This window comes from Podarcis vaucheri (assembly GCF_965113315.1).
Source record: "Podarcis vaucheri genome assembly, chromosome: 4".
In the NCBI taxonomy this organism is placed as follows: Eukaryota; Metazoa; Chordata; class Lepidosauria; order Squamata; family Lacertidae; genus Podarcis; species Podarcis vaucheri.
The window spans coordinates 5,275,501-5,299,044 of record NC_138762.1 but is presented as its reverse complement, the minus strand read 5'-3'; the positions used below and the strand labels follow the sequence as shown (position 1 = coordinate 5,299,044).

The 23,544-nt window shown below is 47.9% G+C and overlaps 1 protein-coding gene and 1 long non-coding RNA gene across 2 annotated transcripts; one reads left to right on the top strand and one right to left on the bottom strand.

The window, feature by feature from the left end:
• The first annotated feature begins 1,410 nt into the window (after nt 1-1,410).
• On the top strand, nt 1,411-22,450 carry LOC309530311 (short transient receptor potential channel 2-like). Its single transcript, XM_082219122.1, has 13 exons — nt 1,411-1,452; nt 4,073-4,765; nt 5,908-6,120; nt 6,810-6,974; nt 7,920-8,094; nt 8,282-8,482; nt 10,648-10,810; nt 12,237-12,329; nt 14,745-14,937; nt 17,032-17,159; nt 19,022-19,091; nt 20,001-20,133; nt 21,507-22,450. Exons 1-13 carry the CDS (start codon nt 1,426-1,428, stop codon nt 21,977-21,979), a joined length of 2,727 nt encoding a protein of 908 aa, XP_082075248.1. The 5' UTR covers nt 1,411-1,425; the 3' UTR covers nt 21,980-22,450.
• LOC309530671 lies at nt 15,150-17,068 on the bottom strand. The gene is made up of 3 exons (XR_014218832.1): nt 16,991-17,068; nt 16,307-16,406; nt 15,150-15,300 (listed from the first exon to the last, which is right to left on the bottom strand). It is a non-coding gene; the product is annotated as an uncharacterized lncRNA (long non-coding RNA).
• Nucleotides 22,451-23,544: the final 1,094 nt, after the last annotated feature.

Genomic DNA, 23,544 nt, shown 5'->3' with positions numbered 1-23,544 from the left:
GCTTTTCTTTCTTGTATGTAAAAGGTAAAGGGACCCCTGTCCATTAGGTCCAGTCGTGGATGACTCTGGGGTTGCGGTGCTCATCTCGCTTTACTGGCCGAGGGAGCTGGTGTACAGCTTCCGGGTCATGTGGCCAGCAGGACTAAGCTGCTTCTGGTGAACCAGAGCAGCGCACGGAAACGCCGTTTACCTTCCCGCCGGAGCAGTACCTATTTTACTTGCACTTTGAAGTGCTTTCGAACTGCTAGGTTGGCAGGAGCAGGGACCGAGCAACGGGAGCTCATTCCGTCACGGGGATTCGAACTGCCGACCTTCTGATCAGCAAGCCCTAGGCTCTGTGGTTTAACCACAGAGTGTCAATTTGTTGATTGTTGAATAGTGTCTTGTTTTGTATTTGTTTTGTTTTTAAAACTAATAAAGCATTAGAGAGAGAGAAAGAGAGAGAGGGAGAGAGAGGCAAGAGAAATGTGTCCTCGTTAATTCTCCTCGACCTCTCGATGGTGTTTCCTGCTTGGCAGGGGGTTGGACTCGATGGCCCTTGTGGTCTATTCCAAATCTATGATTCTATGATTCTCAGTGGCTTTTGATGCCAATGACCATGGAATCCATCTGGAGCAGCTGTCTGGTCCTACTTGGGTGGTCATTTCCAGAGGGTGACGCTTGGCCCCACGGAGCCTTCAGTGTGGGGTTCCTTAGGCTTCAATGTTATCCCCCATGAAACCGCTGAGTGGGGATTTTAGGAGTATGTTGCCAACAATGTGCTGTCTACTAGACCAGACCAACATTAAAAAGAGCTTTTAATTGATGTGGGAGGACCGTTCCTTTGGAGATGCTCATAGTTCGAACTACGGAGCACAGAGTTTCTGACAGTGCAGTACACCAAGTTCCAAAAGAGAATCCAGCCGGTGAATTACCTGGAAAGGAACTTATGAAAGGAGAGAATTGTGCCATCCATTCAACGCTCCTTTCCCCAGCCGTCCCCCTTTCTGCCACCCCAGTTGCCTTCAATGTTGGCCTGAGGCAGGAAAGAGAGACGGAAGGGGCTTGGGACTAGCAGGGCAGATGTGCAAAAGGAGAGAGGCAGGGAGGCAGGAGGGAGCTGAGAGCAGGAACCGGCTGCGGTGACAAACAGCCCGGGCTCCCGGGGGAGCAGGGTGAGGCCCTGCTGGAGGCTGCCCATGGCGTTCATGTGGCAACCCAGCCCCCTGGGGGGTTGGCAGGTGGGTCCCGCTGCGCTCCTGCCCCTGCCAGGGAAAAACAAGAGATCCACGCAGGCAGAGGGCTGGAGAGGAAAGCCTGGAGGAGAAGCAGGGCACCTTCTTTTCGGCCAGGCCTTTCCCGGTTTCGTTCTGCTGGAAGGGGAAGGACTGGAGCATCCTTTGCCAGACACACCTGTAAGGAGCTGGCACCTCTGCCCTGGGCAAGATGGCACTGGAGCTCGATGGAATCACGGTGAGTGCAGAGCGGGGAGGGGGGCTCCACGATGTGATAGGCAGACCGACAGACAGACAGATAGATAGATATGCCCTTTTGGTTTGGGTGACTTTCTTTACTGTCGGCTGCTTCTTCTCTGCTAGATTTTCTTTCCTACCTTTTTTTTAAAAAAAAAAAATCCTTAAGAATTTCAGCATAACAATTTATCAAAGACATTTCATCCTCAACCCCTCCCCGTTTTTCCCTCACCCCTCCCCAAGAAAAAACCACCCTCGCACCCCCGCCCAGACTTCCCTCACCTCCTCTCTCTGGTTTTTCAGCACATGTTATTCTCTGCATATTATAAAATTATAAAGATCTTTAAATTATCTGTCTATACGTTACCAATAATAAATTTGTGTTTGTTAATTCAAAACCTGCCAAGGAGTCCAGTTCATTTTGTTGTTTCTTTAAGTACTTTGTAAAAGGTTCCTATTCTTCTTTAAAGTCACAGTTGTCCTTATCGCGGAGTTTGTGCGTCAATTTTGCCAGTTCCACACAGTCCATCAATTTCCCTTGCCACAGTTCTTTGGTCGGGATTTCTTCATTCTTCCATCCTTCTGCTATTAAGACTCTTGCCGCCGTTGTCGCATACATGAATATGTTCAGTTTCCTTGGCAGGTCTTTTCCTACAATCCCTAACAAAAATGCTTCAGGCTTTTTTACAAATGTTAATTGGAACATTTTCTTCAATTCATTGTATATCATTTCCCAGAATTTTTTAATTTCACTCCAATCCCACCACATGTGATAAAAATAAATCTCTGCTAGATTTTCTGAACTGCTGAGAGGCGAGCTTACATTTTGCCCCAGCAGGGAAAGGTCTCAGCCCTCTCCAGGGTGCAGGGCGGAAGGGAGGTGGGCTGCTGCTGCTACTGCAGTCTTCACTTGGTGGTAATCCATGGAATTATTGATAAATTTATTTGCTGGAGACTTTCAATAAAAGAGGAGGCAGCTTCCTGCTAACCTCCAAAGGCTCCTTCTGTCTTTAGGTCCTGAGTGAGAGTCACGGGGTCCTCCAGCCTCACTTTTTTTAGCTACCACACCTGACAGCTTCCTGCTCCCCCCCTTTGTCTCTGCCCCTAGTCTCCACCACCACAGATGACCCCCCCCATTCAGGTGTCCCTTTTGCAGCCCGTCAGTGATTCAATACTATTGTAAAAAAATAAAAAGTCAAAGCTGAAAGTGACCATTTGGTGGGGCTTGTGCACTTGTGATGCTCTGCCTACGTTCCTCCATGCACGCGTGCAATGTTGCTGCCCCAGAACATGAGTATTGATGCCTGAACATAATACTTTAGAGGTTAGTGACTATAACCACTTCCTAAAGTGCATAGCACAGCTTCCCTGGTGGCAGATGACAAGAACTGTAGTCACACTCAAATGCACTGTTAAGAAATTATGTTATGCAAGCATTTGAACATACACGCATTTAAGCTACAGTCATACCTCGGGTTACAGATGCTTCAGGCTGTGTTTTTTCGGGTTACGGACCTGCCGAAACCCGGAAGTACCGGAACGGGTTACTTCTGGGTTTCGGGTTTCGCACATGCACAGAAGCGCTAAATCGTGCTTTGCGCATGTGCAGAAGCCCCGAATTACAACTTGTGCGTGCGCAGACGCGCTGCTGCGGGTTGCAAACGTGCGTCCCGCACGGATCACATTCGCAACCCGAGCGTCCACTGTACTAATATTTACAAGCTCTTTACAATGTGTGCTCTCCTCTTGCCCCCTCAAAATTGCAAACTCATCTTCCTTCCTGACACCAGTTATGCCACTCCCACACAATGCATAAACTTCTGGAAGGCTTTTTTAAACCTTATCTGTTTCATGAAGAATGTATTCCTAACGAAACCTGAAAGGGCTTGAAGAAATGCAAACCCTGATAGAGAGATAGCTTTCTCCCTTGCTCTCCTCCACCCCCATTAACGCCTTGCAGGCAGGCGCCCCTCAAGCCAATCTGCATAGGAACTGAAGTGCCACAGTCAATTCAGCTTTGCATCTGGAGCTTTTCTGAGCGGCTGTTAGCAAGCACCCCACTCCCTTTGCCATCTCCCCTGGGGAACTTGTAGGTTGCATTCGAGGAAACTGCTGCAAACTGTTTTGAAACCAGTAGATAGGAGGAGTGTGACGGGAATCTAACCAGTAAATAATGAAGAGTTGCTTTGCCCAGGGGGAATGTGAAGAGAACAGGGATGGCAATGGCTAAACAAGCAAAGCGCTTCTGAAGGCAGCCACTGGCGCTGCAGATGAGCAGAGCCACACAAGCAGCACAAATGGTGTGGAAACAGGATCCCGCTTAATTCATTCCTCAGCCCCTCTGCTTCCAGACCTGCTCCTTTCCAGTGGCACCCAGGGAATCCTACCTTGACCTCCTGCCCTTAGGGCAGCTCAGCCAATCCCTGCAATAGGCGTCAGTGTTCTTCATTGCTCTCAAAATCCTTTTGCAGACTGCAATGCAGATCCTTCTACCACCTTGCAAACCTAGATTCCCCAAGGGCAGAAACATCTTGCCTTTCTCAAGTCCATTTTAGAAAACCCTAAATAACCGCCCACAGCTTTGAGAATGACCCTTGTTGTCTTTGCATCCACTCCCTTAGCAACCCGATTGGAAAGAAATTGTGAACAAGAAGTTGAAGTTCCCGGAAGGCCTCCTCAACGCCATCCAAGACGGGCAGCTGATGAAGGTCCAGCAGCTGCTGCAGGTGAGCGACGGGATCCTGAGGCAGCTGGATGAGGCGGAGGACCGGGCGTGGCGAGAGGCTCTCAACCTGGCCATCCGCACGGGCGGCGAGGAGATCACCAAGACGCTGCTGCGCATTGTCAAGTTTGACTTCCGCCAGATCCACGAGGCCTTGCTGGTTGCCGTGGATACCAACCAGCCCACCGTGGTCAAGCTGCTGCTGGACCGCCTGGACCAGGAGAAAGGCCGCAAGATGGACATCAAGTCCTTCTCCTCAGCCTTGTTTGACAACTCCATCGACAACTCCCGCTTTGCCCCGGGCGTGACGCCCCTCACCTTGGCTTGCGAGAAGGACCTCTACGAAATCGTGGACATGCTGATGAAGAAGGGCCACGCCATCCCGGGGCCGCACAAGGTCTCGTGCTCCTGCCTGGAGTGCTCCAACGGCCGCAAGTTTGACCTGCTCAAGTTCTCGCTTTCTCGCATCAACACTTACAAGGGCATCGCCAGCCGGGCGCACCTCTCCATCGCCAGCGAAGATGCCATGTTGACAGCCTTCAAGCTCAGCCGAGAGCTCAAGCGCCTCTCCAAGAAGGAGCCCGAATTCAAGGTCTGTCTCTGGCCGTACCCACTCTGGCCGTACCCACCTTGTAGGTGCCAGGGACTAGACTGAGGAGGAATGGTGGGAGGCCCCCACCAAACCTTCCCAAGGGCAGGAGGACAGTGTTGAATTAGAACAGCGGTTTGCAGAGGGGCATAGTACAGAGGGGAAAAGCTGGGAAATACTGGGTGAGGAACAGCTAGAAAACACCAGGAGAGAGACAGCTGGCACATTCAGTGTCCTTGGATGGCATTCCTGACCCCCCTTCGCCCACGACTAGACAGGCTTTGAGAGTGATAGAACAGAGAGCCCAGTGGCAACAAGCTCAGATTACCCAATGTTGGAGTGATCTAGATTAATGTGGACTGAGGGGGTGAGCCTCTACTGGAAGCGACGCCATTTCTAGAGAGATATGCCTTCCTTTGTCACTTGCGGTGATTGTTAAATACCATAGATTCTGGCGTATAAGACGACTTTTTTACCCTGGAAAATCCTCTAAAAAGTCGGGGGTCGTCTTATACGCCGGGTATGCGTTCGCTGGGCAGCGGCAGCGGACGGTGGGCTCCACGCCGGGAGGAAGCCGTCCAGCGAAGCTGGCTTAGCATCGCATAAGACTAGGGGTATAAGTCGACCCCCCCAATTGGCAGCTGCCAATCCGGGGGGTCGTTTTATACACCCAGTCACCTAATACGCCGGAATCTACGGTAAATTGGTAAGAATGCTCTTTTCGTTTGATCTGCTTATTTACTGCCACCCGAGGCAGGGATCCGATTCCCCAAAGCCTGACAGTAGGTCAAGGTGGGGAACATCTACGGCCCTCCAGGTACTGGTGGACCACAATTCCCATCATCCCTGAACATTGGCCATGTGGGCTGGGAGTCCAACAACATCTGGAAGGCCATTGGTTGTTCCTCAGCCCTGACATCGATGTTGCATTTTAATTCCACAATATTCACATCACAAGCCTAATTCTTTTCAGAGGAAGGAGTTGGGGTTTGGGAGTCCATGTAGACCACGCTATGCATCCGGGCAATTCAGATTCTGCAGAAAGAAAAGCCGTTCTCTTCAGAATTGGGCTGGGCCCTTGTGCTGCCCTTCCGAGTCGGAGCCAGACCCTTCCTTCCTTGACCCTTCCTTGTCCTCCCGTCCAGCCCGAGTACCTGGCCCTGGAGCAGCTGTGCCAGGAGTTTGCCTTTGAGCTGCTGGGAATGTGCCGCAACCAGAGCGAGGTGACGGCCGTCTTGAATGACGTGGCGGATTCCTCAAATGACGAGGAAGAGGAGGACTTCAATGACCAGGCCTTTGAGGAGGGCATCCCCAACTTGGCGAGGCTTCGCCTGGCTGTCAACTACAACCAGAAGCAGGTGGGCTTTTTATTTATATCCTGCCCTTCCCCGTTCAGAAAACCAGGCTCAGGGCAGCTAACAACAGATTTAAAACACTTAATTGATGCAGCAAAAGACCAGCATAAAACACAGTATAAAAGGTGAATAATAAATTCAGAATTAAAAAATCAATTTAGGGGGGTAATCTGTCCAATATACATTAGATGGTCACCAGGGCTAGCTGGCTAAATTAGTTCTATTTGGGCCAGCGAGGAGACCAGGGGAGAATTAGCTGTGGGATCCCAGAGCAGGGAATCTTCATAAAAAAGGGAGGGAAGGAAGGGGAATAAAAGATCAGGCTAAGTTCAAATGGAAAGCCAGGCGGAATAGCTCTGTCTTACAGACCTTGCGGAAGGAAGTGAAATCCTGCAGGGCCCTGGTCTCCTGGGACAGAGCACTCCACAAGGTCAGAGCCATCACTTAGAAGGCCCTGGCCCTGAGGGAGGATCATCTGACTTCCTTAGGGCCCGGGACCTCTAAACTATGATTATTCATGGACCTTAAGGTCCTCTGCAGGGCAGACCAGGAGAGGCGGTCCCATAAATACGAGGGCCCTAAGCCACAAAGTGCCGGATTTAAGGCAGTGTGGGCCATTCTCCTGCACAGGGTGCCTAGCCTTTGCTTTGATCCAGTAGAGACCTTTCCACCTTATTCCCCCCCCCCCCCAGTTTGTCGCCCACCCCATCTGCCAGCAAGTGCTGTCGTCCATCTGGTGCGGTAGCCTGCAGAGCTGGAGAGGCAGCACCAATCTCTGGAAGGTCTTCATCTCCAGCTCCATCTTCATGGGGATGCCGTTCCTGTGCCTCCTCTACTACGTGGCCCCCAGATCCAAGGTGGGTGGTTTGTGTCCAGGCATAACGCACCGCCCTCTTCCCAGCCAACGTGGTCTTGGCCTCTTCAGCCCGTAGGCAGCTTGGGGGTCCTCCTTGTTGATCTCCTGGTGCCTACTGAATATGTCTTCCAGCATCCTTTTTTTTGCAGTCTGTATTGTTTAACCCCTGAAAGACTACTGTAGTTAATTGCTATTTCTTTTTTAAAAAACATATATTTTTATTAGTTTTTTAACATACCATTTTCAACAGTTATTAAACATACTTTTGTATCTTATCCAAATTTTTTTTTTACTTCCATCAATCACATCTGAAAATTTTCCAATCTTATCTCTTAATATACACTTCTTATTTTCACTATTACATTTAAATCTCATAACTATTGTCTCTCTTCTTTCTCTTCTTTGCAATATTTCATATATTTCTCCTTACAAAACTTCTTGTAGTCCTACTGGCATAATTTGTTGATTACAGTTGCTCTTCAAATAGTTCGTACATTTCTTCCAATCTTCTGTAAATCTCTGGTCCGGCAGGTTTCGAATCCTTCCTGTCATTTTATGCAATTCTGTGTTGTCCATTAATTTCATCTGCCTTTCTTCTTTCATCAGTATTTCTTCTTGCTTCCATTTCTGGGCCAACAACACTCTTGCCGCTGTTGTTGCATATAAAAACAATTTTACATCCTGTCTATTAATATCCTCACCTATAATGCCAAGTAAAAAATGCTTCTGGCTTTTTTTAGAAATGCAGATTTCTTAATATTTTTGATGGAACGGAAATGGCCTTTGTGACATTATCCATGCCAGACTTGCACATCACCATAGCTGGTTGGGGCTGGTGGGTGTTATAGTCCGAAACACCTGGAAGGCAGTGGGTTAAGGCAGGCTGATGTGCATCCATGGGGCGCATGCCCTCTCCTAACATGCTGTGTGCCACTTCTCTCATCAGCCTGCCAAAATGCTGAAGATCCCCGTGATCAAGTTCCTTCTGCATTCGGCCTCGTATGTCTGGTTCCTGGTCTTCCTGCTGGCAGAGTCGCTGGTGCTGGAGTACAACAACGAGACCTTTTCGGGGCGGAACCAGGACTTCTGGGAGACTTCGCTGCACATGATATGGGTGGCAGGTCTGTGTGGCCCAGGTCAGACTGGCGGTGGCACTCCTCCTCGCGGCCCGAGATGTCCCCTGAACCCATGGCCTCTTCCCCCAAGGATGGGGATCCAGAGCCCTGGGCCAGGACCAGCCAAGGTTGCCCCTCCTCCAGCTGTGGCCAGTGGTGGGTTTCGATCCCCTGTGCTTTCCTCCTCCTCCAGGTTTCTTCTGGTTTGAGTGCAAAGAGGTTTGGATCGAGGGCTTCCGCAGCTACCTCTTGGACTGGTGGAACTTCCTGGACATCGTCATGCTCAGCATGTACTTGGCCTCCTTTGTCCTCAGGCTCCTGATATTCTTCCAGGGCCGTGTGTTCTGTCTGGATAACAAGGAGTCTGCAGAATGCCGTTACTACACGAAAGCGGGTGAGCACCTCCCACAAGCCGGGGTCTCTTTTCTTTTTTTTAAAAAAAGATATTTATTAAAAGTTTTTAAGATATAACAAGAAAAAGGGGGGAAAAGCATACAAAATAAAAAACAGTTAAAAACACACATTGATTTTCAATAACATATCTTCCATACACTTATTTCCTCGGACCTCCTCATACCTCCCTTCTTTGTGTTCCAGTTCAATTTGTTAGTTCAGCAAATCCTTACCATTAAACTTTTACCCATTTGTAAAAAAAAAATCATATCTCTTAAAGCATTACAGCTGGAAGCCGTTTAGTTTCTATCCAACATCCTTCTAACATTCATTAATTTTACAATGTTTCTGTAAGTAGTCTTTGAATTTCTTCCAGTACAAGCTGGGATCTCTTTTCTTCTTCTGTGTTGCGATTCCGTGAGCTCTGGCTTCTGTCACGGGGTCCCATTGCATCAGAAGTGGTTTAGCCATCTTCTCTAATCTTCTCTACTCTAGAGAAGATTGGGAAACGTTTATTGAATATATGCAGCTGAAAACGCTGGAAGCATTAAGATAAATTCGGCAGCGTAACTCAGTTTTCATGGGTGCAATAATGGAATACTGAATGGTATAGTTTTTGTAAAATATGCAGGGATTTATGAGATATAAAAAGAACCATGGAAAGAGAATAAGTCAAGTCACTGATATCTTAAGGATGTAAAAATGAGTTCTTTAAATTGTAAAGCAGAAAATTTAATAAAAATTATACACACAAAGAAGCAGCAGCAGCAGCAGCAGCAGCAGCAGCAGCTGTTTAGTCCTGCTGGCCACATGACCCGGAAAGCTGTCTGTGGACAAACGCCGGCTCCCTCGGCCTGAAAGTGAGATGAGCGCCACAACCCCAGAGTCGCCTTTAACTGGACTTAGCTGTCCAGGGGTCCTTTACCTTTTGGCCTTTTACTGGTTCCATTGGTGCACCTGTTTGAAAGTTCAGCATAGAGGAAGTAAAATTCACATTTCCCTTTGACATTAGATTGCATGAAATCATGTGAGTTTCAATTAACCACAATGGCTATGTTTCACTTCCACTGTGTGAAGTCCCAGGGCTTGGAGACTCAGGGGGTTCCCTTTTTGGAATCTGATTGGCCCCTGCCAGAACAGGATGCTGGACTAGATGGGACTTTGGCCTGACCCCACAGCCAGTTTCTTCTAAGAGTCCTCAGATTCTTCATTCTCTTTGCATCTTAAATTCAGTTCTTGCTTATCACAAATGTGAGAGCCGTGAAATTCCAGCCATTAAAAAAATTCTTCATTAATTTAGAGAAATCCTGGCTCCAAACCGAGCCCCTTGTAATATTTGCCTCCAAGACAGGTAAGCATATGCACACCTGCACATTGTTGAAATAATATTGCCGTTCAGCTGGGAAACATTTGTTTGTTTTTCCTTTGGGAGAGGGTGATACAAACTGGGAATCGCTGTCACATGATTAAACACAATCCAGGTCCCCACTGCCTTCGCCCAGCCTTGCCCACCCCTGCTCCCGCCAGACGTTTTGAACTGCATCTCCCATCAGCCCAAGAAAAATATGGCCACTCTGGCAGGGGCTGATGGGAGTCGGGGAAGGCAGCCTTTAGAACAGGGGCCCCCAAACAAAGGTCTGTGGGCCGGATAAGGCCCAAGGGACTCGTTTATCTGGCCTGTGGTGACCCCTGCTACCTGCTGCCGCCCCCCACTCTTACCGGCTCTGCGCTGTGTGGCTGCCCACTCCCAGGTCGGAGGAGCACCGGAAATAGCTTGTGCGCATGTGCAAGTGTTATTTGTGCATGCACAAGTGTTATTTGCGCATGCGCAAGTGTTATTTCTGGTGCACATCCGGGTTGGAGGAGGCCCGTGCACATGCGCACAAGCTATTTCTGATGCTCCTCCGACCCGGAAGTGCGCCGGAAATAGTGTGTGTGCACGCGTATAGGCACGCACTCCCCTGCCCTCTGGCCCGCCATGTGATCGGTTTGCTGACCCCTGGTTTAGAAGGTAAAGGAAAAGGCTTCAGACATTGGTACAGCAACGTACAAGGAAGGGCTGTGACCGATGGAGACAATGGAGCAGGGAAGCTGACTTGCAAAAGGTGTGCGCCACCTGACACTGATGTCACCTGGCACTCATCCTCCCTCCCTTTTGTGACCCAGACCGTCAGGAGTGGCACACCGAAGACCCCCAGTTCATGGCCGAGGTGCTCTTTGCAGTGACCAGCATGCTGAGCTTCACCCGTATGGCTTACATCTTGCCTGCCCACGAAACCTTGGGGACCCTGCAGATCTCCATTGGCAAGATGATCGACGACATGATCAGGTGTGTGTGTGGGATGCTGCCCTAGCCTCTTGGCTTTGTTTTGCTGGCTTTAATGTTGTATTTGTGAAGAAATCAAATTGAGAACAATAATAGCTGTTATAGGAAAAACTCTGCTCCTTTTCCCTTATGGGGTATCCAAGAGCCCATTGTTGTTGTTGTGTAGTCGTTTAGTCATTTCTGACTCTTCGTGACCCCATGGACCAGAGCACGCCAAGCCCTCCTATCTTCCACTGCCTCCCGCAGTTTGGTCAAACTCATGCTGGAATCTTCGAGAACACTGTCCCACCATCTCGTCCTCTGTCGGCCCCTTCTCCTTGTGCCCTCCATCTTTCCCAACATCAGAGTCTTTTCCAGGGAGTCTTCTCTTCTCACGAGGTGTCCAAAGTATTGCAGCCGCACCTTCAGGATCTGTCCTTCCAGTGAGCACTCAGGGCTGATTTCCTGAAGAATGGATAGGTTTGATCTTCTTGCAGTCCAGGGGACTCTCAAGAGTCTCCTCCAGCACCATAATTCAAAAGCATTAATTCTTCGGCGATCAGCCTTCTTTATGGTCCAGCTCTCACTTCCGTACATCACTACTGGGAAAACCATAGCTTTAACTATACGGACCTTTGTTGGCAAGGTGATGTCTCTGCTTTTTAGGGTGCTGTCTAGATTTGTCATTGCTTTTCTCCCAAGAAGCAGGCGTCTTTAATTTTGTGACTGCTGTCACCATCTGCAGTGATCCCAAGAGCCCGTATAGAGTCCTTAAGTAGGTTCCCTGTTGTTAGGAGAAAATAACAGAGGCCAACCATAGTATATTGAGAAGCAAAGCGGCTAGTGAGCCTGATCTTTATTAGCTGTTGCAACGGGGTCCCCACTCACCACACACAGGAGGGAGGAGGAACCCAGAACAATGGTGTGCAAGTCCTTATATAGACTTTTGAAACTGCCTACCCTGTTGCTCAAGACCACCCCCAAAAACATCATACATACATCACAGGAAGAGGAGGGTCCACAGCAGAAATACATTGCAGAAGGAGGCGGTCTACAGCAGAAATCCTGTCTGCCAGGATATCTGTTAATGGTCGCTGATTTTACCTGGGCAGCCTGGCCATTCTTTTGCGATGGTAAATACTTTAGTTCCTGAGTCCCAGGTCATAGGCTCACCCTATTCATGCACAAATACGGCCTTCAGACAGGATTTGTAAGCAAAAAGACAAAGGGAAGGCTTTCCCCATTTCCTCCCTCCTTTGGGAGAGTCAAAATGGTTTCAGGATTGCTCTCCGGTACTATATCAGACACATGGTTTATATACTTATGCATGTGTTTGCCTTGTACATTTATGAACGTTTATTTTATATTTGGGACCTTTGGATTCTTATAACAACAGGTGACCTGCTTTTCTTTAGCTTTTTGGCTTCCTTCTGCTTCTCCTCCTCTCCAGGTTCATGTTCATCATGGTGATCATCTTGACGGCCTTCCTGTGTGGGATGAACAATGTCTACGTCCACTACCAAGACTCTGAGAAGCTGGGGAGGTACGGCAGCTGACTTGGTGGAATCAAGGGTGGCTAAAAAGGATGAGATTGGACAGCTAGGAGATTGTCCAAGGCGCTGGGCCAAAGTCCAGTGTTTTGACCTCCTTGCCAAGCAGGTTCTGAACCTGGTCAGTACTCAAAAGGGGAGACCACCCAGGAACCCCATGTATGTAGGGCCCCCACAAAGTTAGGAGCAAAACCCATGGCTCCACCCACATTTGCCTCCATCTCTGCCCACCACGGGAATGCAGCCCCTGAGAAGGATCCCCGCGAGGGAAAGAAGCTCTTGAGCTGAAGATGGTTACCTAGACCTGACTCTTTGCGTCTATAGCAGGAAGCAGTCGTCAGGTAGCAGCTCTTTGGCTGCCTCAGGAGGGGTCCAAGATACCCATTTATTGTTATTTACATAATTTATAGTCCAATTTATTGTTATTTACATAATTTATAGTCCACAAAAGTACAGAAATCAGCTTACACAAAATCAGCATAGCATATGAGCCAACAGTGTGACACAGCAGCTAAAAAGCCAATGCAATTCTGGGTTGCATCAATAGGAGTATAGCAAGGGAAGTAATAGTGCCACTGTATTCTGCTCTGGTCAGACCTCACCTGGAGTACTGTGTCCAGTTCTGGGCACCACAGTTCAAGAAGGACACTGACAAACTGGAACGTGTCCAGAGGAGGGCAACCAAAATGGTCAAAGGCCTGGAAACGATGCCTTATGAGGAACGGCTAAGGGAGCTGGGCATGTTTAGCCTGGAGAAGAGGAGGTTAAGGGGTGATATGATAACCATGTTCAAATATATAAAAGGATGTCACATAGAGGAGGGAGAAAGGTTGTTTTCTGCTGCTCCAGAGAAGCGGACACGGAGCAATGGATCCAAACTACAAGAAAGAAGATTCCCCCTAAACATTAGGAAGAACTTCCTGACAGTAAGAGCTGTTCGACAGTGGAATTTGCTGCCAAGGAGTGTGGTGGATTATCCTCCTTTGGAGGTCTTTAAGCAGAGGCTTGACAACCATATGTCAGGAGTGTTCTGATGGTGTTTCCTGCTTGGCAGGGGGTTGGACTCGATGGCCCTTGTGGTCTCTTCCAACTCTATGATTCTATAAAAAATAAGGCTGAATGCAATCCAGCTGCTTTGGGTCTCAGGAGAAAACCCAAAATCCAGTGTCACCACCTGCTCAAATGGCAAAACCGGTGAGTTGCCTGTGGTGCCCCCAGACTGTCAGTATTTCACAAGAGGGATTCAAGCCTGCGCTGGAACTTCAGGTGCGCACAATTAGAACGAACTGAGGGGCTCTGTTGTCCACTTAAAAAAGAAAGAAAGTGGCTTTTTACAGATTGGAAAGTGACAGGGAAATAATGGAATTATAGAATCTTAGAGCTGGAAGGGACACAAGGGTCATCTAGTCCAACCCCCTGCAGTGCAGGTGTCTCAGCGAAAGCAGCAGCTTTAAATGCAGTAGCAGGAAGACCAGGGCCGGATTTAGGTTTGATGAGGCCCTCAGCTCCTGAAGGTAATGGGGCCCTTTCTATGTCCAGCTGACCTTTGTCAACAACAAATTGTTGCTGTTGAATATATGCTATATGGTAGTTTATGAACCCAGTAGGTATCTAAAGCCACTTGCACATAACAAACTATGTATTTTATCAAAGTAATTGTTGAACTGAAAACCAATTAAGAAGAAGTATATTAATAGTGAAATACAATTAAGAAGAAGTATATTAATAGTGAAATAATTATTAAGCTCTAAGTTAAAATGATTTTTGATTCATAACAAACTTAATAATGCAAACACATTGGCATTTGGCAATAACAAAAGTTCCTTTAGAAACACAGTTAACAGACACTCATCATCTAGTCTCTAAAAACCAGTCTCTATGCAACCAGTCCATGCAGAATGTAGGCACCCTATATATAGAAAGGAGCAAACCAGTGATATTTTAGGGAGCAGGCGGGGCCCATGGCTTACATCATAGGAGCCCACACAACACAAAACACTGTTGCTGTATGTAGGCTTTATTTTATTTGTTTTTTATCTTATATTTTGCAAATGTACATCCAGTTTTTTTCCCTTTAAATTTTTTTGGGGCCCCCAAGAGAGTGGGGCCCTAAGCTAGAGCTTGTTTAGCTGATACGTAAATCCAGCACTGAGGAAGATGTGTAAATACCCCACACGTATCAGGATGCTCTTTGTCCTATAACTGCCCCACAAGCAAATCAAAATGAAAGGTCAATGAAGACTGGATATAGTAATCTAACCTCTGCATAAGCTTTGTGCGAGCAGATCAGGATGAATGTTGAAAGAAACATTGAACGAGAATGTCCCCTGGAGGAAGCCTGGTGGGAGAGGGTACCTTGACCCGAAACCCCCCAGCTGTTTCAGCTTGCTATCCCTTCTCCCATGCAGCTTCAACGAGACATTCCAGTTCCTCTTCTGGACCATGCTTGGGATGGAGAAACACGATGTGGTGGACATGCCCAATTTCTTCGTAGCTCAGCTGGTGGGGAGGGTGCTGTATGGGGTCTTCACCATCGTCATGGTGGTCGTCCTCCTCAACATGCTCATTGCCATGATTACAAGGTCCTTCCAGAAAATCGAGGTGAGTGCCGAACCAGGAGGCGAGTAAGAGGGACCCGCCTTATCCTTTGCATGGCATCTTACGTCTACTGGAATTGGACCGGGGTTTGGGAAGTGTGGAACAGAGAGATGGATCTCCAGATCCATACTCTACATCAGCAGTTCTCAACCTGTGGGTCCCCAGATGTTGGACTACAACTCCCATCAACCCTGAGCTCTGGCCTTGATACATCTGGGGACCCACAGGTTGAGAAAGGCTGCTCTGCATTCTCCAGGGACTTGCAGCTAGAGATGGGAGGATGCAGCAACTTCAGTCTTGTGCTGGGTTCATCACAACTCAGGGCTGTTTCCCTTCCACTACAGTTCAGCTTCCTCTTGCTGTCTGCTGTGGCCTGTACTTAGGTAATTAATTCCAAGTGGAAAGGAAACATCAAAAACAACACAGTAGATCAGGCATAGGCAAACTCGGCCTTCCAGACGTTTTGGGACTACAACTCCCATCATCCCTGACCACTGGTCCTGTTAGCTAGGGATGATGGGAGTTGTAGTCCCAAAACATCTGGAGGGCTGAGTTTGCCTATGCCTGCTGTAGATAGACTGGAGAGAAAAAAAGGACAAATGCCCACTGGTGTTTCCTTGTGTGGTAGTTTCCATTCCATTGTGTGGGGTTTCCACTCCAATTTGCATTTTCAACAGGCTCCTCTGACACATCCCTACTTGTAGCCAACAGAGGCACCTCAGTGCACCGTATCCACCATGTTTCTGGGTGATGCACAATGACTCTCAATTGCTATTGGTCAGATTCACTGGGGCCTCCCCCTTGCACTGCTGATCTCCAGACGATGCTGCTACTCCCGGGAGATGCAGCTGCTGTTGGTCTTTGCTTCTGGATTTCAAAGACCGTAGCTCAGTGGTAGAGCAATTGCTCTGCATGCAGAAAGTCACAGGCTCAATCTCCAACGAGGGCTAGGCAAGACACCCACCCACCCACAAACCCTGTCTGAAACTCTGGAGGGATGCTGCCAGTCATTAAGCTAGCTCAGGGTTTCCCAAACTTGGTCTCCAGCTGTTTTTGGACTACTGTTCACATCCGGTCCCGCTAGCTAGGGATGATGTGAGTTGTAGTCCAAAAACAGCTGGAGACCCAAGTTTGGGAAACCCTGAGTTGATGGACTCAAAGGACTGGCTCAGAATGAAGTAGCTCCTTGCATTCCTGTGGCTTAAGGGAAGACCCACAGCTCAGAGGTAGCACACCTGCTTGCGTGAAAAAGGCTCAGTCTCCAATAGCAGCTCCAGGCAGGGCTAGTAATGCCCCCCCCCCATCTGAAACCCCAGAGAGCCATTGCCTGGCACTGTTAATAATCCTGAGAGAGATGGACCAATTGTCTGACAACTTGCCTGTGTTCCTATGTAAGCCTGCAGGCAAGGACTGAGGGTTTGTTTTTCTTTTCTTAATGATCTTTTTGGACCGAAGAGCACAGCAAAGATGCTCTAGATTTAAATAATAATAATAATAATAATAATAATAATAATAATAATAATAATAATAATATTTTTTTATTTATACCCCACCTTCCCCAGCCAAGACCGGGCTCAGGGCAGCTAACACCAGATATAAAAACAATTGATTAAAATACAACTTAAAAACAAAATTAAGTACAAAATTAAAATGCAGCCTCATTTCAATCAAAAACTTTTTTGGGGATGAAAACGTAAAATCTTCACCAAGGCCAACTATCCAGACTGGTCCTACATGGGCCAGAAAAAATCCAGGGAAGTCCCCAAAGAGGAGTTCCATCACAGAAGCAGAAAGGAAAGAGGGGGAGGGGATCAAGTTGATTCCAAGCCAAAGGCCAGGCGGAACAACTCTGTCTTACAGGCCCTGTGGAAAGAAATCAGATCCTGCAGGGCCCTGGTCTCGTGAGACAGAGCATTCCACCAAGTTGGGGCAAGTGCTGAAAAGGCCCTGGCTCTGGTTGAGGCTAATCTAACTTCCATAGGGCCCGGGACCACTAGGGTGTTGCTATATATGGACCTTAAGGTCATCCATGGGGCATACCACCCCTCGTATTTACCGGAGTCTTCCTTGCCGCCTCTTCTCTCCTGTGCTCTTCAGAACGATGCCGACGTGGAGTGGAAGTTTGCCCGCTCCAAGCTCTACTTGTCTTTCTTCAGAGAAGGCTTGACGCTGCCAGTGCCCTTCAACATCATCCCGTCACCAAAGTCCATCTTCTACGCCGTCAGGTAATTTGTCCGGCTGCTCCTGAGACCCTTGAGGTGGGGAGACTCTGATAGTTCTGGGCTAAACTTAGCCCTCGGCAGCAGAGGACTGGCTTACTTTATGGACTGGTATGTTCTATACATGCCCCCTCTCTGCAGAACTGTTGATGCTTTTGCATTTTTACAATGCTCCTTCTCCATTTGCCAGGAACCAGTCCTTGAATTTGACAGCCCATAATAGCAGGGCACCATCATTGTATTATTTTTGGAACCCATCCAAACTTTTTTTTGATTAAAAAAGGTAAAGGGACCCTTGACAGTTAAGTCCAGTCACAAACGACTCTGGGGCTGCGGCGCTCATCTCGCTTTGCTGGCCGAGGGAGCCGATGTTTGTCCACAGACAGTTTTTCCGGGTCATGTGGCCAGCAGGACTAATCCGCTTCTGGCGAACCAGAGCAGTGCACAGAAATGCCATTTACCTTCCCGCCGGAGCAGTACCTATTTATCTACATGCACTTTGACGTGCTTTTGAACTGCTACGTTGGCAGGAGCAGGGACCGAACGATGGGAGCTCACCCTGTTGCGGGGATTCGAACTGCTGACCTTCCGATCAGCAAGCCCAAGAGGCTCAGTGGTTTAGTTTTGTTATTTTAAAATGAACTTTTATTGTGTGTAAATGTTTTAAGATTGCTGACTTTATTTCTGTTTGCATGTTAAATTTGTTTCTAATCCATGCTTCAAAATATTATTAAGCAATACTTGAGGGCTTATCCACACTTCCTCTTGTTCCTGCTGCTTTCCCCGGGGGGGGGGGAAGGGGGGGACGCCGCTTAGTGCTCAATCAGAGCAAGCAGCAATTTAGTCCCCAGATTGCCATTGGTTCCAATCTATCACTAAGCAGGTGCATGTTTTCCCTTGGAAAGGAGAGGAGGAAGGGGGAAAGTGCTCAGACTAGAAAGTGCTCGCCTAGAAGGTGCAGATGAAGTAGAAAACCACTCAGACTTGCATACCCCCCAACATTTCTCCAATGAAAATAGGGACATCCTATTTAACAACAACAACATTTATACCTTGCTCATCTGACTGGGTTGCCCCAGCTGCTCTGTGGGGCTTCCAACTTATATAAAAACATCATTAAACATTAAACATAAATAATTTCCCTATACAGGGCTGCCTTCAGGTGTCTTCTAAAGATTGCATAGTTACTGATCTCCTTGGCTCAAGGTGGTCTCATGACTCCATACACTCCAACATTTCTCCAGTGAAAATCTGGACGTCCTAAGGAAAAGTGGGACATTCCAAAATCAGGTCAGAAACCAGGACCACTTCTGTAAATCCACGACTGTCCTTAGAAAATACAGTGGTGCCCCGCAAGACGAATGCCTCGCAAGACGAAAAACCCACTAGACGAAAGGGTTTTCCGTTTTTCGATGCGCTTCGCAAGACGAATTTCCCTATGGGCTTGCTTCGCAAGATGAAAACGTCTTGCAAGTCTTGCAATTTTTTTCGCTTCCTCCCTTTTTCTAAGCCGCTAAGCCGCTAATAGCCTTTTAGCCGCTAAGCCTTTAACAGCTGCTAAACCGCTAATAGCACTAATCCGCTAAGCCGCTAATAGGGTTGCTTCGCAAGACGAAAAAACCGCTAGACGAAGAGACTCGCGGAACGGATTATTTTCGTCTTGCGAGGCACCACTGTAGGGACACTTGCTTTCTAGGCAAAATAGAAGCAGACGTTTGTCCTTTGCAAAACACTGAAGAGGTTTTTTTTGGTCAAGTAATCAGCATGTAAATTTTGTTAATTTAGTAGTAATAATAATAATAAACATTACAGTCAGCCTTGTTCACAGGCCTCTCGGCTCACCTCTTTCTTTCCCCATCTTCTCCCAGGGGCCTCTTCCGCTTCCTGTGCTGTTACAAACCAAAGCGCCAGCAGAAATACCCTCCCATCTCAACCATTGTAAGTTCCCTTTGGGGCTGTTTCAAGGGTGTGTTCCTTGCACCCACGACTCTGCTTGCAGTGGGCTGTCGTGCTCTCTTCCTCAGCCTTTGGGTTTGTGCTGGGAGTGGCGAGGGAGAAGACCTTCTAGCTAGCACATTAGAAGTGCTTTTGGCAGGGCAGCCTCTGGGAGGGAGGGGGAGGCAGTGGGGAGGCTGGTGCTGGGAACCTGCGGCTTCAGTTTCAGTGCCCCTTGTGCTCCATTCGGTGACATTTATGAAAGACTGTTGCATCAATTAAAAAATAGTTTATAGGCCAAGCTGCTTCCGTTCTGTACAAAAAAGCCTGTGCGCTCCTGGTGCCATAATGTCCTGTCGTCTTCTGCTTTTCAAATAATCGCACAAAACAAATGAAATACCGTGAAAATCCCTGAAACGAGAAGTAATCAACTAGAAATATTATCTTATGGAAATAAACTAAATAATAAAAATCATAAGGTTTAAGGAAACAATTAGAAAAACCTAAAACTGAACAAAGCCTTAATGGGATGCCGGCTACAAACCTCGTTTCCCTGAACGATTCAGTTTTCTCAGAAGGAAATAGAAAAATCATAAACCTTAAATGACCAAAATTCAAAAAAGGGGGTAGAACTCCCAAAAATTCTGAAGTATTATAATCTTAGCTCGACCTAGGTGAAGCAAAGCGCAGTAATAAAGGATCTGTTTGCATCTGTTTGCTTTTCAACTAATTATTTTGGAGGCATGCCTCTTTGGGCACGCTGAAGCATGCGCAGAGTGCTTTGCAGCCACAACCTGCTAGCCTCTAGATGCAGGCCTCCCCCCAGGGCCCTTCTGGGAGGTGTGACCCCCCTCCTGTCATGTTTCGTTTGGGGACTCTGTCACCCCCTGACTCTGCCCTTCTGCCCCGCAGTCTAACCCCTCCACGGATGAGGGCGGCCAACGTACAGAGGGCCGCGCTGCCTACCGGCACCAAGTGCTGAAGGCACTGGTGCAGCGCTACATCGACACGGCCCGGCGGGAGTTTGAGGAGAGCCGCAGGAAAGGTAAGCAGTGTTGCCTCGGAAGGGGGATCCCGATGGGGTGCCATGTCCAGAAGGGCTTGCCCACCACCCTCCCTGCCAGACGTCTGCAACCGGGTGTTGGGTTTCTGCTTGTGCCACTGTGCAGTGCTTTGGAGTCACAAGACTCTGTTTACATTCCAGAGATTCCAGACTGTTGGAAGTCTCACGGGAGACGGATGTTGATACTACTGGTTTCCTGTTTCTTTGTACCAGTTGCCTCTCTGCTTTCACAGAGAGAGGATGTATATTCTTTTCTGTCGGCGTAGTTAGAAATAAAATTCAGGTTATTCAGGTTTAGAACTTTTTTTCAGGATGAGAACAGAAATCGGGCTCTGGTGGCGCAGTGGCAGCAGGAGGCCCCATTAGCTAAAGTGGTGCTTCAGGTTAAGAACAGTTTCAGGTTAAGTATGGATCTCTAGAACGAATTAAGTACTTAACCTGAGGTACCACTGTACTTCGTATTATATAAAGCAGCCATCTAGGCTGCAGTCAGTCTGATTCCAGGAGCTGCTGCAATAGAGAGCTGTGAATCCAACAGAGCTGTGTCCTTCATCCATCTTTCCCACTATTCAACACCTGTCTTCTGCAGAAGCTGCATTCTTGGGCAACAGTTTCTCATGCATTCATCCTGAGAAAGCTGAATGTTTATGATTCTTCCCTCGGACCTCGTGGGGGGCCGGACTATATTTTGAACAAAATATATAAATGAATTCTTTTTTAAAAAAGATATTTATTGAAAGTTTTTAAGATATAACAGAAAAAAAGAAAAATAGACATACAAAATAAAAAGAACAATTAAAAACACCTTAATTTTCAATAACGTAACTTCCATACACTTATTTCCTTGGACCTCCTCATACCTCCCTTCTTTGTATTCCAGATCGATTTGTTAGTTCAGCAAATCCTTACCATTAAACTTTTACCCATTTGTGAAACCTTTTTTTTTTTCATATCTCTTAAAGCATTACAGCTGGAAACCGCTTAGTTTCTATCCAACATCCTTCTAACATTCATTAATTTTACAATGTTTCTGTAAATAGTCTTTAAATTTCTTCCAGTCTTCTTTCACCGACTCTTCTCCCTGGTCTTGGATTCTGCCAGTCATTTCTGCCAATTATAAATGAATTCTTATGCGCCTCAAATAACCCAGAGAGTTTAAATAAAAGGACACATTCTACTCACGTAAAACCACGCCTGATTCCTGAACCGTCCGCGGGGCAGATTGAGAAGGCAATTGGGCTGGATCCGGCCCCTGGGCCTTAGTTTGCCTACCCATGCTTTACAGTGTTTCTGTAGATACAGCCTAAACGGTTCCCAGTCTTTTTAAAAATTCTCTCTATTGTCAATGTCCGCAGATCTGGGGAACCGCTTGACAGAGCTGAACAAGTCTGTGGTGCGGCTCCACTCGGAGATGAAACATCTGCGCCACACCGTGGCCACCAACGGAACAGCGGCCAACCCCTTGGACGGTGCCAGCGTCCTTCACAAGTACATCATGAAGGTGCGCAGCAGCTTCCAGGGCTACGACAACGATACAGGCAGCTCTGGACAGGGGTCCCCTGTGGAAGCTGTTGTGCACCAGGACGGGGCCGTTGCCGAAGAGGACGCAACGCCGTTGCCTCAGGAACCCTCTGAGGGACAAAAGGCGGAAGCTGAGGAAGGGCCGCCCCAGGTGGAGGCTGAGGAGAGACAGCCTGGGGAGGAGGCTCAGGAGAGGCCGCTGGAGGTGGAAGCTGAGGAGAGGCCACCCCAGGTGGAGCTGAGGGTGCCAGAGGTGGTGATAGATCTGGCACCAGAAGAGGACCCTGCAGGAGAGCCTGAGACCTGAGCCGCCTTTCCTCCAAAGAGGAGCGATCTGTTTCATTCTCAGCCGGGATCCGCTGTAGAGCTCAGGGTGGTGTTTCCTTAGCAGCCTAGAGGGAAGTCATGCTTGTAGAGTCTGCCCCGTTATCTGAGATGTACAAGGTGCACACACAGGACAACACAGTGTCCTTTCTTAAGCCAACATCCTTTGCCAAGCGAGAGATAGTGTGTAATTCATCCAGCTGGCACAAGGGCTCTTTATTGAGAGGAATGGGAAGGCAGCAAAGAGTTACTTAATACAGGCAAATGATTCTTAGAGCTGGGCTCCTGCTATTGGCAGTTGACCAAGCCTTCAACCCATGTTGATTTCTGTTGTGCTTTGGGGGTGGAGCTTGGGTGGCAGAGCAGGTGGCACTGCAAGAAACAGTTTGACTTTGCCATGCCACAAGCCAGCAGAATCACTGGGGCCGGAAGTTCCCCAAACAGTCACCAATTTTTTTTTGGGGGGGGAGAGAGCAGCCACCCCCCCCAATTGCTCTACAATAACTTCAACTTTGTGCATGGATTATGCAGTGTGTGTGCCTCCAGCTTTCTTACATTAAATTTGTTAGTCAAGTAAATGGATGTTGTTAACTAAACTTAATAAATCTTTTAAGGGTAGTGAGTACTCCTGTGGTCCGGTGATTCTTAGCCAATATGTTGGGAAAGTTGGGTCAAGCTACACGGCACAGATGATTTTCTAGGGCTGGGTCAAAATGGGGGGCTCCGTTTCCTGAATGCTGATCCCACCCCTCCAGCAAGATTTCCCAGGTCACATAAACATGGGCAGGATCACTGTTCCTTTAGAGGAGAGACAAACGCCTCTCCTGATTAATCACCAGGCAGATGTAGCAAAAGCAATAATAAAACAAGCCCCGCAAGAGGGATAATAACTTTGGACCCATCCCCTGTTATGTACTGAGCTTGGATCCTAGGAAAATAGGCAGGTAGGATCCCAGAATGCAACAACTTGATTGGCGTGCAGGAGCAGCCCAATCAGGCTCCAGGAGGGAAGCAGAGCTAGCCAATCACATGGGACCCATTGCGTAAATAATGTATATAAAGCCAGAGGTTTTGGGGGGGAATTCATTCACTGTTTACAAGCTGCAGCAAAGAGCATGAAATCACTACACGACTCAGAGTATATTTCATTCCCACTTTCTCTTTACCCATGGTTTGATCCTGTCCTGTCTCAGTTGATTTCCCAGGCTCCGGGAGCTTTTCTCATTTCCTTGCAAATATTCGACCTTGCCTGCTGAAGCGGATCTTATCAGATGTGCAAAAGATGCAAAGAGAGATTTTGCTTAACTGAACTTCAGTTCAGTTGGTAAGATCGGATTTTTGCAAGGCAACATCAAGAAAAGCCTTTGGACCTGGGGGAATTAATTGGGGAGCAAGACCATTCAAATAGGGGTGAAGAGAAAGTGTGGGTGAGCCCTTTGGGTGGCGAGCCAACTATTCCCAGAATTTGTTGAAGCCAAGTTCCAGCGTCAAATTCCTGCCCAGTGGCTTCACACTCAAGTCTCCCTTCAAAATTATTCCTGGGTCAGG